This window comes from Urtica dioica, chromosome 7 (genome assembly GCF_054948205.1).
Source record: "Urtica dioica subsp. dioica isolate 48M chromosome 7, U.dioica_male_clone48M_v1_H2, whole genome shotgun sequence".
NCBI lineage: Eukaryota > Viridiplantae > Streptophyta > Magnoliopsida > Rosales > Urticaceae > Urtica > Urtica dioica.
In genome coordinates, this window is record NC_142762.1 from 42,496,163 (window position 1) to 42,513,427 (window position 17,265).

At 36.2% G+C, this 17,265-nt stretch overlaps 2 protein-coding genes and 1 non-coding gene across 4 annotated transcripts; 1 reads left to right on the plus strand and 2 right to left on the minus strand.

Annotated features, from left to right (window-relative positions):
• Positions 1-14: 14 nt before the first annotated feature.
• On the minus strand, positions 15-3,992 carry GCR1 (G-protein-coupled receptor 1). 2 transcript variants are annotated; one of them, XM_089619452.1, is made up of 9 exons: positions 3,636-3,992; positions 3,085-3,116; positions 2,806-2,975; positions 2,608-2,699; positions 2,143-2,244; positions 2,005-2,043; positions 1,543-1,686; positions 941-1,011; positions 15-479 (listed from the first exon to the last, which is right to left on the minus strand). In XM_089619452.1, the coding sequence occupies exons 1-9, from the start codon at positions 3,816-3,818 to the stop codon at positions 374-376; spliced, it is 939 nt and encodes a 312-aa protein (XP_089475578.1). In that variant the 5' UTR covers positions 3,819-3,992; the 3' UTR covers positions 15-373. The 2 variants fall into 2 exon arrangements, with proteins under 2 accessions (XP_089475578.1, XP_089475579.1); XM_089619453.1 differs by having other exon boundaries at positions 3,051-3,116; positions 3,636-3,991.
• Positions 3,993-4,071: 79 nt separating this feature from the next.
• Positions 4,072-4,153, plus strand: TRNAS-GCU (transfer RNA serine (anticodon GCU)). The gene has a single exon. It is a non-coding gene; the product is annotated as a tRNA-Ser (tRNA).
• A 2,158-nt stretch (positions 4,154-6,311) lies between these two features.
• Positions 6,312-8,830, minus strand: ARSK1 (root-specific kinase 1). Its single transcript, XM_089619131.1, has 5 exons — positions 8,396-8,830; positions 8,172-8,307; positions 7,937-8,073; positions 7,724-7,850; positions 6,312-6,961 (listed from the first exon to the last, which is right to left on the minus strand). Exons 1-5 carry the CDS (start codon positions 8,804-8,806, stop codon positions 6,459-6,461), a joined length of 1,314 nt encoding a protein of 437 aa, XP_089475257.1. The 5' UTR covers positions 8,807-8,830; the 3' UTR covers positions 6,312-6,458.
• Positions 8,831-17,265: the final 8,435 nt, after the last annotated feature.

The window sequence follows — 17,265 nt, forward strand, 5'->3', positions numbered from 1 at the left end:
ATTTATATATTATAAAAAAAAAACATCTTCAATTTTCTATCTCTGTAGCTAAAATCCCAACAAATTACAGGTTCCACTGTCAATCCCGGAAAAGGAATAGCTAAAATCCCAACAAATTACAAGAGTTAAGAAATACATATCATATACAAGCAAGTTCAAGACTGAACAAAGAATACTGGAACATCATTAGAAGTTTTCCGAGGCTCAATCACACTTATGATTGGTTCTTTCCCTTTTAGATTTTCTTTCTTTCCCAAAATCACAATAAGATCAACGGTCAATATCGGCAAGTTCAATCAGAAGAGAGTTGGCACTGACATGATTTCCTACGTGTAGAGATTGGGGATATGTCACTTGTATAACTTCCAGATTTCTATTGCTGATCTTGGATTTTCAATGAAATTAATTCACTCTCTTGCTGTTGGTTTCTGAACTTCGAGCTGTAAGGTAAAAACCTTCGCAGTCTGTCTGGCCAAAACCTTTGAAAAAATTGAAAGAGGGAAGCATTTACTATAGAGAAGTAATAAAAGAACAAGATATATATTCAGATAACATACGTGCATAGTTTCAGATACTATGTTATGTTATCCTAAATGCCTAATCAGCTTTCAAGAAGACAAAATATTAGGTTGATTTTTCAAAAAAGAAAACAACAGTTATGTGATATCTGAGTTGGACTGGTGTCAGTGTCACTATAAGTTACAAAAACCTCTGTTGAGATTTAATAGCCTCATAGAATCATCTTACCATGGAGGCAAGGCAAGACATAATAGAACAACTAGAATATTTTTTAAAAGCTGAAATGCATCATATTAATATACGTGATAAAAAAAGGATATGTAGTTTAATACACAGGCAACATTATGTTTAAGCTTTAAGGATATAACCTGATCCTCATGGTATTCTAGCGTTGACTTAAGATAGGGGAACGGTAACTTACAGATCCAATCTTTCATGTAGAGTTCGCCGCACTGAAGAGTTCAGCCCGTACGCAATTGAGTTAAATAGACCCTAGAAGAAGAAAGTAGAAAACACAAAATTTATAACGTTCCACATAAGCAATACGAATCGCATTTTAGAAGCTAAACATTCAGCCGGATTCAAAGCCTGTTTACCAGAAATTGACTGTTAGAATTACTTAATCTAATGTGTAGGATCAAAGTCAAGATAATTTTGTATAGTCCTTTTTTTTTGAAAAAATGATATGAAATAGCCAATTCAAACTATGACTTTTGCAAAATAGCCATAGTTTCATTAGGTATAGCTAAATAGCCAATTGAGAGTACTACGACTTTTAATCCTGCCTCGATTAATTTTAATCCAGCCTTCGTACTTACATTCTGTCTTTATAGTTCGTTGGGATTAAATTTAATCTAGCCTAGATTAATCTTATTTGGGCTAATTTGCTTATAGTTGACAAACTATGGTTATTTTGCAAAAGCTTAAGTTCTATTTGGCTATATAGCCGCTTGACCCTTATAGTCCTTTTTTTTTCCCACTTGGGTCTGCAATTATATCAGCATCTGAGATCACAGAAATTACCATAAGTGAGGCTGTCCCAACATCAAGAACTGAAAGCCAAAATATTTTATGACCTGGCTCAATAAAGTCATGAATGCGGTTTATTGTACCAAAAGCCCATGACCCAATCAGAATGAGTGGATAGTATCCCCACCGATTTAAAGCCTGTAGAAATATGAGAATAGCTTTGTAAGCAAATGAATCAACCAAGCATGGCAGAATGGCATTGAACAGTTACTAATACAATAAGTAATGGTTCAAGTCGACCAATGTAGTTGTGAACAACAAATGAAAGAATACACAAAACAGCTGTATAGCAAACGAACCATCAAATGTTCTCAGTGGATCAAATGATTTACAAGTCTATTTTTATAGTTTTGGGAATAGTTTAAATGTGTCTTCCTGCTTACACTTTATGTGTTCGTTCTCAGCACATTCAACCTCGTAAAAATGACAATAAAAACTGGTATAAGCAATCTTTACCTTCATATCATGCGATCGGTCTGACATGCCCACAGCCATCTAGAATCAGCACAACAGAAGTCAGAACCACAGCCCTAAGAAATGTGCATGAGGATATTGTTTCTTGATTAAGAAAATTCATATGATCGGAAGACATACTCGAGTTGCATTGTTTAACATGCGTATCACTTGAAAATATGTAAATCCGTTGTATAAAATTGCACCCCACAGAGGAAGATAAAATGTTATGAAGTGAATAACCTGCAGGATAGTAGCAACATGAGTTCGATAAAAAAAAAAAAAAATGACCACTTCAGATTCATGAATCATCGTGCAGCATTAGCCAAAATATCGTCTGCCAAAGACATTGTTCTTTCTTAACCTTTCTATAACGTTGCTTATATCCACTAAGTGAGTCCCAGTTTATCTACCACTTCCTATAATGGATATCACATGGACAGAGTGCATCAACAGAAACAGCTACTTCAAAACAGACTGACTCACACTAGTATATAAAGAAAATCTAGTAAAATAAAAAATCTAAAAACTCTGCGATTCATTGAAACACCAAAGTGTGAACAACAACGTTCACCTAGTTTCAGCCAATAACTCCAAAGAACTTGCCTTCCCGGTACTTGTTTGTGCCGAACACCATGCTCCTAAGTGTGCATGGTTATTTCCAAAGGAGCGTATGACAGTCATAACTAGCGAGGTCCCTGAAATCGCCATTTTTTCAAATCAAGCCAGCTCTAAATTCCAAACTGGAATAACGTATCCTAGGGAAGTGCATAAGAAACTGAAAAAAAAACTCTAGCTTCGTACCCCAAACATACAAGTGAAACATAGCCTCTAGATCTTCAACATCTGCTTTGTGCCGAACTACAGTACGGTGAAGAGTAAATGCTATGGTGGTGGTCCACAGGAACGACGCCACACAGAAGAAATGAGTGCTGTAACCCTGAGCATAACAGAAGAATCCTTTCGATGGATCACTGCACAGTGGAATATAAGAGGTCACCCAAAACCCAATTTCAGTCATGGACATCATGATATTTACATTCAGATACCCAATTCCATTATCTTCAAAGTCCAGAAGCATACCCAACCATGCTGACGAGGCTGCATAGCATATCCTGAATTCAGGTAAACGCAAAGTATGGTATGAGACATACCACTAATCTTACTCCTTAAACATTTATAGTGGTTCAATTGAGTCAAAGAATCAGGAAACAATATCATCTAGATCAAACTACATAATGAAATTAAAGAAATGCCAGGATTTGAAGTTCTAGATGGCAATAAATCTAAAACTTCATGCTAAGCTTCAAACCAAATTACTATCATTCAATTGTTCGAGGACGAGAAATTCCTATGAAGTTCTTCAATCCAAGTACAGTGACACAAGAAGTTATGTTCTATCCAATTGATCATCTTTCAGATCTCTAACAACTCCTAATTTTTTTTTTTTAATTTCAAGTCCGATCATTATCAGAGCAACTAAAAAAGCAGCATTACACTTTTCAGGCAGTTGCGATGATTTGAACCAAATAAGAGATAATAAACGCGATTACGTATCCGAAAAAAAGAACAGCCTTCAGATCTAACGCGAACTGGAATCATATTGAAATTCAGAGAGAGAGAGAGAACGTTACAGAGAGGGCGAGATAGAAGACGAGCTTAAAAGAGAACTTTCGGAGCTCTTTGAAGAGAACATAGCAAAGAACTATGAAGCTTGAACCGAAAAACGACAAGCTCGCTGCTCCGGCGTTGACTGCATTCAACATGTGGCGATTATCCACTGTCAGACCTCCGGCGACTTGCACCGCCGCCGACATTTCCGCGTCAACTCGCTCACGAGTACGAGTCAACTCGTTTTAGAGAGTGAGTCAAATATGTGAGAAACCGAAGGAAACACAAAAAGCGAATAGAAATCAGAGGAAGTAATTGTTTGTTTCTGGTTCCGAATCTACAGACGCGCCAATATAAGCGCAAGCACGGAGGGAATGTTTTTCTCTCTTTTCCTTCGGTGGAAGTCTAAAAACTAATGTTTTATTATATATAAAAAAACCTGAAATGGGCTGCCACACCGTCGCTTTGGCCGAGTGGTTAAGGCGCTTGCCTGCTAAGTAAGTGGGGTTTCCCCGCGTGAGTTCGAATCTCACAGGCGACGAAAGATGATACGTTTTGCTTTTGCTTTTTTTTCCTTAGCTTAGAAGCAATTTATATATACGAAGAAAACACATAATTTCACGTTTAGCTCGAAAATGTTTAAAATAAACCATTTTACTCAATTGGTAGCATTAGAATCATCAAATGGTAACTTTGGCTATGTTAATATCAGAGACGAGAATGCATTTGAGAATTTTTTTTATTTTTTTTTTATTTTTAGAAATGTGACAGACTAATTGTTATTCTAAATGTTAATATCATTTTTCATATTGATTTTACAGAGCGTAGTTAATCGATGAGAGACCATACATTGCACTGGTACTTGATTCCTCAAATGCAAATTTTTAAGTCTTCGAATAAATATAAGAAAAATTAAATATTATATTTTCGTCTCTACTCATATGATACGGCCACAAAATTTGAGTTCTTACCAACTTCGAAATGAGTGAAAATCAGTGACCTGAACAACTCTAATATGATAACCCATTTAAAATTTTAGAATTATGCGTCGTTATTTTACAATGTCCCTTACTGTAAATTGAAATGATAAATATGTTTATATGATTTTACAGAGTGCCAAGTATAAAATCAATGCTACAATCACAAATTTTGACACTACGCAAGGTTGGTTACACTGGTATTATAATTCATGTCCCACATGCAATAAAACAGTTAAGCAATCTGGAACAACATGGTGGTGCGAAGATCACACATTTCTACCGGGTCTTCCAGTACCATGGTACAATTTTTTTCATAAATATACTCAATTATATTAAAAAAAAAAACACTATGAATGTCTTTGAAACAGGTACATGCTAAACACTCATATTGAAGATGACAGCGGAGAAACAAAAATAACCATATTCAGCCGAACTGCACAAATTTTAATTAAAAAACCATGTTCTATGCTCACTTTTGACGAAAGATACACTGATCAAGCAATAATTCCACCGACAATCGAACAACTAAAAGGCCTGCAAAAAATCTTCCAAGTTTATTTTAAGAGACATGGAGCAACAACGAGTACCATTATTTCAAAAATATTTGAAGACGAGCTTTTGGAAATAGTTGTCAGCCAATCTTCGACTACTCCAACTTTGGTCCCCAAAACTGCAAAACCAATGCAAACAAGTTTGAGGTAATCAAATCTCTCATACTATTTCAAACCAAATTATAAATCACTGATGTAATTCATTATTTTTCTACTACAGTGTCGAGAAAGCAGCAACCTCAACGTCTCTAATCATGAAATCTTTTATGGTATACAAATAGAATTAATTGATCCGCCGTAAGTTTATAATTTGTTCATTTCGTTTCTTTTTTCCTACTTAATCAAACGATGTTTCCACTGGAATATTTTTAAGGCTTGATTGAATGAATGTCAATGAATCTTTCTTAGTAATTTTTTTCCATCTGGCTGGTGACCTTATGACATGGAGTTTTCTATAAAAAAAAAAAAAAAAAAGGAAGATAAAACCTTGTTGATTACCTCTTATTGGTGTTCCCTTTTATGAATAAAAATTTACATTATTGGTTTGTACTGGATTCATTTTAATATATACGTGCAATAAAGAAGAATAAGAAAAAGATTAAAAAGAAGGCGAAGCAATGATATTTTGACATATAGATTACACTCTTTTTGGATAGACCATGGTATATAAACATATATGCATATACCTCTACGACGAATAAGGTATTTTCTTACTTCATTTTAAATACTCATATATATAGCTTACAACTCTTGATGTTCGGTCTCATTTCAAAAATATTTCTAATATATATATATATATATATATATATATATATATATATATATATATATGCTTTATCCAGACTATACAAATATTGGTAATATGTTTGAAATTAATCATATTTCTTGTTTGGTTGATATAAATCATGTTTTGGTGGTGTAAAAATTAATAGAAAAAGTGCCTTTTTTTCGGAGAAGTGTGACGAGCAACTGTATTTTTAAAAGTGTTGATTCCGTTTTTCATATTAACACTTGATAACACGAGTCTTAGTGTTCATCGATCCTCTGCCATCCGATAAGAATAAGAAAAATGAAATACTAAAGCGCACATAATTTTCTCTTAACGCGAGTTAATACTCATAACAATATTCGCTGACAGACTAATCGATAATTATGCTTTCTTTGTCCATATTCCCACATTTCAAATCTTTACAAATTTTTTCATCATTTTAATACACACACTGTTTTGTGCATTTGGTTACAAAATAGTTTGGAATATCTTTTTTTTTACAATAAGAGAATTATATACATCAACAAATTTCATTTGCATATATGCTTAATGAAGAGTTAACATTCTCCTTATAAAAGGAAAAATCCGAACAAGTGCCACCTCATGGCCCCACCAGCCGCGACCGACGTGGCACGAGCCACTTCTGTGGCCATTCTCGTCATTTCCATTATCTTTGACGCAAACTGCCACAATCTGGTCAATAGGCGGTGCCACGTAAACAAACGGCTCAAAAAACCAGTCGTTTTGCTCCAGAAGAGGCTCCAGCACCGAAACGACGTCGCTCATTGTCGGACGACACTTCGGGTTGTGGCTCAAGCATCGGTGTGCCAACTCAGCAGCTTTATGGGCAGCTTTGGCAGAGAATTGGGCTTCTAGTCTCGGGTCCATAAAACGGCCCATCTTTTTCGGGTCCTTCAGAAAAGGCCTGGCCCATTTCACGAGGCTTTGTTCTCGGGTCGGACGTTTCCAATCTAATGACCGTTTACCGGTGAGTAGCTCTAGAAGAACCACTCCGTAGCCATACACGTCACTTTTGGTGGTCAAACTACCTGGATTATTAAAATAAAAATGTAACTTTTTTTTTTTTTTTTTTTTTTTTTTAATAATATATAAACCTTACGTGTACGTTAGTATGATGGCTTTTTTTTTTTACCACATAAGTCAACTTATTCGGGGTAAATTAAAATTATCTTTAACCGTTATATCAAATTAACGTTGTTTTGGCTTAAAGATTTAAAATATTTTATTTCTTCATTTGATAACCTAACACATTTGAAATTTTGAACTCGGATTGGCAGGTAGGATATTATTTTTACAAGGAAAATAACGAGAATATTGTTTTTGAAGAGTAATATTTCTAGTGGCTATTTTAAAATCCAATAAAAAGTTATTTAAGACTTATAAATGAAACCGGGTAAACATTAAGTAAAATAACAAAAAATTAGGTAAATAGTAAATTAAAACATGTGTAATTGTTATATAATCAACGTTTTGTAAATCTTAAGTAAATAACCACAAAGACGACGTGATCTAATAAATGAAAGTGATTATTTATTTAAGATTTACGTCTGTAAATATATGAAAGTGACTATTTATCTCAGATTTACGAACCGTTGACTATTTAGTAATGTCAAACTATAAATGTGGCTATTTACCTAATAAAATAAATAAAACAAAAAGAAAATAAACCAATTAAAAACAATCTGTAAATACGTTATTTTTTCGATTAATTTAAAAAATACAAATCACTTTAAACATATAATGTAATAGAATAGGATTCAAAGTGAAAGCATATATAAGTCTGACCTGACCTGTCATGATGTACTCAGGCGCAGCGTAACCCTGAGTGCCTATAATCTGCGTTGTCGTTACGTACGTGTCATCACCTTCCGGACCATCTTTCGCCAGCCCAAAATCCGAAAGCTTTGGCGTAAAATCCTGAAACAATCAAAGGACACCTATAAACTGTTGACACGTGATGAGCAAACACAAACCCGTAAATTAAAATAATAATAATATCTTACAGCGTCCAAGAGAATGTTTGAAGTCTTGAAGTCTCGGAATATCACAGGCTTATCTCCCTCGTGAAGAAAGGCCAGGCCTTTCGCCGCTCCAACGGCTATTTTCATTCTCGTTGACCATGGCATTGCCGCAAAATACACTTCAATATAGTACATAGTCCAATAATTAAATACATTTTACTAATAGTTTCTTAATATAAATTAATTAGTAATAATAGCTATATATAGGGATCTTTACTTGTGAAGAGATGACTCTCTAGGCTTCCTCTTGGCATGTAATCATAAACAAGAAGCCTGTGCTCTTCTTCACAACAGTACCCAATCAGCTTCACAAGATTAGGGTGTCTCAGCTGCCCAAGAATAATTATCTCCGCCTATAATGTACAGTCTTTGATTTGGTTATGCATGTATCGTTGTCTTGTGACGTACAATGCATTAATTAATTGAATTATACGTACGTACCAGCCACTCTCTATGGCCTTGAAGGCCGTACAAGTCAAGCAGTTTTACAGCCACGGGCTGGGCTGCGAGGCCTGGTTTGGTCTGGTGGTCCACGAAGCCCTTGTAGACCGGTCCGAACCCGCCCGAGCCAAGCAAGTTGCTCCGAGAGAAGCCGTGAGTCACGTCCCTCAGCTCGGCCAGGGAAAACGAGTGGAGGTTCGAGCCGATGAGAGGGTTCGAGAGCGTGTCCGAGCTCGGATCGCTGCCGTCCGAAATCGACAGCCTTTGGAATGAGACATCTCTTTTCGGCAAATTTCGGCTCTTGTAATTAGTTTTGTGAAAACAAAAGCCCGGGATTATGCATTTCCATTTGGTCCTTTCTACGCTCATTTTTTTTTTTTTTTTTTTTTTTTGTGTGTATAAAGACCACATATATATTTATGAAGAAAATATGTTAATTTTTGGGTACGTAGTGAATATTAGTGGGATGTTATTTTTATATGTATATAGGAAAGAAGATTTATTGAGACGTCTCGTGGATGGTTTCTTCTTTACCTCTCACCAACCACGTTTACTCTTAAAAATGTCTATGTACGCGTATAGTTGCTATTATTGTTTAATGTCTATGATATTGATATCTAAATTTGGTATTTTCAAACAAACAAAAAAAAACTTTTACAAAGTTTTTGGGGTGATTTTCAATGTGTTGAAACTTGAAATACGATATGCCTAATTCTTTTGACTTCTTTTATTAATTATAAAAATACGGTTATTATCTGCCCAATTTTATTTATTCGCGTCATAAGAATATACAGTGAGAGGAGGTTTATCAGAGTTTTAACTTTCTTTCAAAAAAAATAATTGATGCCCTATTACTTAATAACAGTGAATCATGTCTTTTGGGTTTGGTAATCCCTTGTGTAAAGCAACTTCATCGAGCGTTCATCGTTTTGAAAAAAGAGAAGTACAGCCTTCAGAATCCTTTGAACAGTATTTTTGTACTATACAAATAATGAAACACGTACTAATTAATACTATACGAAAGCTTCTACATAACTATCAAATATATATAAATAAAAAAGTATAACACAATCAGGATAACATAAACATGTTTGAATCAATAATTCGCCTCTGAATTTGTTGTGGTATTTTACTAAGAATTAATCACTTTTATTGTTCTTAATAACAACGTCAAAAAGTAGAAGGTTGAACAAATTAATCTACCCACAACCACCTTCTAGTGATCTCCAAGGAAAATTTAGTGGACAAAACACAGAAGTATTGACAAAAAATTGCCAATGGGAAGAGGAATCTAATCATATATATGTGAGGTAATAACATACACGTACCAATTAATTACATGCATGGGTTAATTCAGTACTAATATTGGTTGTTTATACTTTATAGCATGTTCTAGAGAGTTTTTTTTTTAAAAAAAATTAACAGCAAATCATGTTCTAGAGAGTTTTGTAATCAATTATTTAATATATGTGCATGGGCCCACGAAAGCACTAATGTTTCTTTCATATTACATTATTATTTTTAGCTTAACCTAACTACTATGGTGAAAACAAATATGACTACAAGCATCGCCGTAACTTCAAACATGCCTTGATACGTAAGAAATGAGAGAATCAAGCTACAAATCAAGTGCAGTTTTTGTTGTATTAAGTAGCATACAAGTGGAGGTGTTTGAAATCATCAAGAGATCCTCATCTGACGGCTAAAGATTCATCAGCAAGTTTCAGTTTATTGAGCGAGCTGGGCGAGCTAAGGAGTTGAGCGAGCTGCGAGCTAAGTTGAGCGAGCTGGTTTGGTGCTTGCGTGACTCAAGTTTCTCGGATTCTGAAGACCGTTGGATCATCAACGAGAGATTACTTGAAGGACACGTCAGCGTAGCAGGGGTCTTTAAATACGAGCTTGTTGTAACCTTTATAGACAGAACATATACACAAACTATATGAGATTACATTGGAGAGAAAAAGCTGAGAGAATATCATCGAGTGAGAGAGGACATCGAATGATATCGGATTGAAGGTTTCCGGTTGTATTGTTGGTTTGTATTGTTCATCATCGTTGATAGTGGAACTACCCCAAGACTGGACGTAGGTCATTTAAGACCGAACCAGGATAAAATCCGGTGTGCTCCTACTTTATCTTTTATGTTCTTGTACATTGTGTTTGTATTGATCTGTTTCTTGCATCACAAGGTACTTCAGTCTCGAAGGCTTGTGTGTTTAACAGGGTCGAAAACGTAACAATTGGTATCAGAGCCTACACAATCTCTGCAAGAACTTCAAGATGGGTCTCACAAAAGTGGAGATCGAAAGATTCGATGGCAAAGGAGACTTCAGTCTGTGGCGCATACGAATGAGGGCAATTCTTGTTCAAATGAAGATCGCAAAGGCACTGGAGGGTGATAAGGGATTCCCAGAGACAATGTCAGCGACTGAAAAGAACGAGGCTCTCGAAATGGCGTACAGCACCTTAATTCTTCATCTCGGAGATAAGGTTATGAGGGAAGTCTCGAAAGAAAAAACTGTGGCTGGGATTTGGTCGAAATTGGAATCCCTCTATATGACCGAATCGCTATCCAATCGAATTCACCTCAAAGGCAGACTGTTTGGTTTCAAAATCGCAGAAGACAAACCAATCAGCGACAGTCTCGATGAATTCAATCGGATCGTCATCGATCTGGAAAACATTGATGTGAAGATCGACGACGAAGATCAGGCAGTTATGATCTTGAATGCGCTCCCAAAGAATTACTCGAATTTCGTTGAAGCAATGAAATACGCCAGGGAATCGCTAACCCTAGAAGAGGTTCAAGCTACGCTGAAATCGAAAGAACTAGACTCAAAGTCTGAGAAGAAACCTGTTGGCGAAGGGCTCAACATCAGAGGCAAACCAAGGAAGAACTCGAAGTCGAATTCGAAGAATCAATCCAAGAACAAAGCATCAGAGGGAAAGGATCAGAAGAATGGCGAAGAAAAGGATTTTCCTTACAAGTGCTATCACTGCCACAAAGAAGGACCCATGAAGAAAGACTGTCATGATAAAGACAAAACCTTCAGCAAGCCAAAGAAACAAGCTAATGCCACAGTTGCTGAAACTGGCTATGATTCTGCTGAAGCCCTCAACATATCTCACCAAGATTCTTCACAATCTTGGGTTCTTGATAGCGGTTGTACCTATCACATGTCACCAAACAAAAGCTGGTTCAAAGCATGCAAGGTGATTGGTACATGTAACATACGTATCAAAATGTTCGATGGTATTGAGAGAGTTCTTGATAATGTGAGATTTATTCCTGAATTAAAAAGGAATCTCATTTCCCTTGGTACTTTAGATGAACAAGGTTACAATTTTCATTCTGAAAATGGAAACTTGTTTGTATCTGAGGATTCTGTTAAGATTATGAAAGGCACTAGGATAAATGGCCTTTATTTTCTGGTTTGATCTACTGTGCTGTTGACAGGGAAAACAATTCAAGATTGTGGCATCTAAGGCTTGGCCATGTCAGTGAAAAAGGCATGAATGTCCTGGAGAAACAGGGATGTTTTGGCCAAAGCAAACTAGGAAAGCTGGAGTTTTGTGAGGATTGCATATATGGAAAGGCCTCAAGAGCCAGTTTTAACAAGGCTGTGCACAGAACTGAAGCAATACTAGACTACATACACTCAAACCTCTGGGGACCGACAAAGGTAACATCACATGGTGGTAACAGGTATTACATGTCTTTCATTGATGACTACTCTAGACGTGTATGGGTTTATCTGTTGAAACACAAGAGTGATGCCTTTGAAACCTTTAAAGATTGGAAAATCATGGTTGAAAACCAAACTGGTAAACAAATTAAGAGGCTGAGAACAGACAATGGTCTTGAATACTGTGCTGATGTTTTCAATGAGTTTTGTAGAAAAACAGGTATTCAAAGACATCACACAGTTGTGCACACACCTCAGCAGAATGGTTTAGCTGAGAGGTTCAACAGGACCATAATGGAAAGAGTAAGGTGTATGCTTAACCATGCTAGGTTGCCTCAATCTTTCTGGGCTGAAGCTGTCGAAACAACATGCTATCTCATTAATAGATGTCCTTCCACAGCCATAGATTTAAAGATTCCAATGCAGATGTGGTCTGATCACAAAACTAATTACACAAAACTCAAGGTTTTTGGTTGTACAGCTTATGTTCATATCAAGCAGGGAAAGCTAGAGCCAAGAGCCCTCAAATGCATCTTCATTGGATATCCAGATGGTGTCAAGGGCTATAAACTCTGGTGCTTAGAACCAGGTCACAAAAGATGCATGATTAGCAGGGATGTCACTTTCAATGAAAGAGATTTCCAAAACAGGAAATCAGATGACAAAATCTGGCCTCTATCTGAAAATGAGGCCCCTGAAACCACACAAGTCCAGGTGGGGCTTGGTGAAACTTCAACAGGACAAGCACCGCAAGAGGATACTGAACCAGGTGGAGTGGTTGAAGACACTGAGGAACCTGCAGAAGCTTGCGCCCCACGTCAAGAAGTAGAGGCCCAGACATAGGGTTCAGAGAACATTTCTGATTACAACCTTGTCAGAGATAAAAACAGGAGAGTTCCTAAACCTACTGCACTTCGTTTTGGATATGATCTCACTGCCTATGCCTTTATGACAGGATCAACTCTCTTGGAAGAAGAACCAATGACCTACACAGAAGCGTGCAAGTCAAGTCACTGCAAACAGTTGAAATCTGATATGCTTGAAGAAATCGACTCTCTGAAGGAAAACAAGACATGGTCTATCGTTGACAAGCCTGAAGGACACAAGATCATTGAATCCAGGTGGATATTCAAGCTAAAAGATGGAATTCCAGGAGTTGAAGAGCCAAGGTTTAAAGCCAGACTTGTGGCAAAATGGTACTCTCAGACTGAAGGGATAGATTACAATGAAATCTATTCCCCTGTGGTCAAACACAGATCTATCAGGACTATACTAGCTCTGTGTGCACATTTTGATTGGGAATTAGATCAAATGAACGTCAAGACAGCTTTCTTGTATGGAGACCTGGAAGAACAGATTTTTATGCAGCAACCCGAGGGTTTTGAGGTTGGCTCAAAAGGTGAAAAGGTGTGCTTGCTGCACAAGTCCCTATATGGTCTGAAACAGTCTCCAAGACAATGGTACTTAAAATTTGATGAGTTCATGATCAGTCATGGCTATCAAAGAAGTGAGTATGACTGGTGTGTTTATTTCAAGGATCTGAAAATTTTTGGTTTTATTTATCTGCTCCTCTATGTAGATGACATGTTACTTGTGTGCAAGGAAAAGTCTGATTTGAACAGGTTAACGGCACAACTCAATCAGAGGTTCAAGATGAAGGACTTGTGACCAGCTAAGAAGATCCTTGGCATGGAGATAATTAGAGAAAGAAAGAACAAGAAATTGTGCCTCTATCAGCAAAGCTATCTTGGAAAAGTCTTAGACAGATATGAGATGCCTTTATCAAAGACTGTGACAACACCTATACCTCAACACTACAAGCTGTCAAGTGCTCAAAGTCCTCAGTCACAAGAAGAAATCTTGGACATGGCCAAGATTCCATATGCAATTGCAGTAGGTAGTCTCATGTTTGCCATGATATGTTCTAGACCTGATCTTGCCTATGCTATTAGTCTTGTGAGCAGGTTTATGTCAAATCCTGGCAAGGAAAACTGGAATGCTGTCAAATGGGTTCTGAGATACCTGAAGGGTACTCTTAAACATGGAGTTATGTATGGTTGTTGTGATACTAACAAAGTGCAGGTGGAAGGATTTGTTGACTCTGATTATGCAGGAAGCATTGACACAAGGAAGTCATTAACTGGATATGTGTTCACAGTGTGTGGTGGAGCTGTAAGTTGAAAATCAACTCTTCAGTCAAATGCGGTTCTATCCACTACTGAAGCTGAATACATGGCAATCACTGAAGCTGTAAAGGAAGCCTTATGGATGAAGGGAATCATATCAGAACTAGGTTTCAAGCAGCCTCAAGTGATCATTCACAGTGACAGTCAAAGTGCTCTTCATTTGGCTAAACATCAAGTGTTTCATGAGCGGTCCAAACACATTGATGTGAAGCTGCATTTTGTCAGAGACATTGTGAGCAAGGGAGAGGTGAAGATCGAGAAGGTGTCTACTGAAGACAACCCAGCTGACATGATGACAAAGCCACTGCCAAGCAACAAATTCAGTGATTGCTTGAGGCTGGTCAATATTGGAAGCTGTGGTTTTGAGGAGTAGATCAAGACGGGGTTTTTCCACTAAATGATGAGAAATGATGTTCAATCAGGTGGAGAATTGTTGTATTAAGTAGCATACAAGTGGAGGTGTTTGAAATCATCAAGAGATCCTCATCTGACAGCTAAAGCTTCATCAGCAAGTTTCAGTTTATTGAGCGAGCTGGGCGAGCTAAGGAGTTGAGCGAGCTGCGAGCTAAGTTGAGCGAGCTGCGAGCTAAGTTGAGCGAACTGGTTTGGTGCTTGCGTGACTCAAGTTTCTCGGATTCTGAAGACCGTTGGATCATCAGCGAGAGATTACTTGAAGGACACGTCAGCGTAGCAGGGGTCTTTAAATACGAGCTTGTTGTAACCTTTATAGACAGAACATATACACAAACTATATGAGATTACATTGGAGAGAAAAAGCTGAGAGAATATCATCGAGTGAGAGAGGACATCGAATGATATCAGATTGAAGGTTTCCGGTTGTATTGTTGGTTTGTATTGTTCATCATCGTTGATAGTGGAACTACCCCAAGGCTGGACGTAGGTCATTTAAGATCGAACCAGGATAAAATCCGGTGTGCTCCTACTTTATCTTTTACGTTCTTGTACATTGTGTTTGTATTGATCTGTTTCTTGCATCACAAGGTACTTCAGTCTCGAAGGCTTGTGTGTTTAACAGGGTCGAAAACGTAACAATTTTAAAACAATTTGCTAAATTTCATTTCTGGATGCTGGATATAATAGACAAATAAATAGAAGTCACTTTATCATTAACGTTGATTTAAAGCCGATGTAATGAATTATTTTTAATTAAATATTCATTTTCAAAAAGACATGTTTATAAAATATTTTTAATTAAATATTCAATTAAAAAAACGACTAATCAGAAAGCTCCAAATAAGTGAAAAGCTTATACTTTGAGATGTCATGTACCTCAAAGTCGACGTTATATAAGAAAGTCGCGGTAAGTATAAAAGTTTTTATACTAATAGTGCTCATGACGAGTAAAGCTCGTCGTCAAATAAGGCGCTGACACATGGATAGCGTGTCACCACCGCTTTGATTTTAACGTCGCTCGGAGATTAAAAGTGCGGAACAGCAAGTAAACAAATTTTCAGCAGAATTCTAAATTTCACCACCCAACGACCACATAACGTCCATAAATTCTTTTAATTATAATAATATACGGATATTGTCTGCCTTCTTTAATTTATTCACGTAATCAGAAGGCAGTGGGATGAGATTTACCAGAATCTCAATTTTCTTAAAAGAAAGTAATAGATATCGTTTAATATATAACATGGAATCATGTGGGGTTTGGCAAGCCATTGTGTAAAGCTAATTCATTGAGTTTGAAAGTTCAGAATCAGACCCCATGCCAACCCGAAAAATATAGAAGTACAGTGCTCAGAATCCTTTTGAATATTTTTTTGTACTATACAAACTATGATACATATACATTCAAATAACTAATAATTACATTTAAATATGATATTAATATGATGTCTACAGTATACTGTATATTTAACAAAAGAGAAACATACACGACAAACAGGCTATTTAATATATACATGTTGGGATCAATTGTTTGCCTTATTTGCTTTATTTGTTGTGAGTTTACAAATATATATATATATATATATATATATATGTGTGTGTATATATATATATATATATATATATATATATATATATATATATACACTAAATAACTATTATTAATAATAATATCTTTGTAACGCTCTCAAAATAACGTCATAAAGTAGGGTCGAACAAATTAATCTAATCTACCCACAACCACTAGTCTTCAAGGAAGATTTACTAGTATTGACAAAAATGTTAATACTTGGGCTGGGAAGAGATATTTAATGTATAAAGTAAACTAATAATTACATGCATGCATGCATGCCTGGGCTCAGTCTTAATATTGCTTGATTATGTTCTAGAGAGTTTGAAACCCACTTTATGTGTGGGTCCAGGAAAAGACTATATTTTTTTTTATATATTATATTCGATTAGTAAATAATTTGTTTTTAAGCGTAACCGCCTAAATAATCTATGGTGAAAAAAAATGTGCACACAAATGACTGAGAAAATCACCATAAAATCAAACATGGATCCATTGATCCGTAAGATACACTCAAGTAGGGAGCTACAAATCAAGAACAGTTTAGATACAATTTGCCAAATCAAGAACGGTGCATGGGAAGAAGACTGTGAGGCCAAATCCGATTAGTCGCTATATCGATTAGTCAAAGGAAGTCCCGTGTTCTAAGAAACAAGGCTCAAAGGCGATTTCGATTCGAGTTCGAGGCTCTGGCTGCAGCACCGGACAACGCATCGGACACCATTTTACATTATTATCAACCATATATATATATATATATATATATATATATATATATATATATATATCACTGGCGTGAGTGATTGATTTTGATTATATAATATACTTTTTTTTTAATTTTTAAAAACTAAATAATCTACAATGTGACTATTTTAAGAAAAAGATTTCTAGATGTTTGCCTGTATAAGTAAACTAAAACTTATAGCTTTTACTATTTTCCAATTTCCATTGGAAACCAAGCAACGGCGCAATAAAAAGAAAGAAAATTAAAAATTAAGATATATATCCACTAAC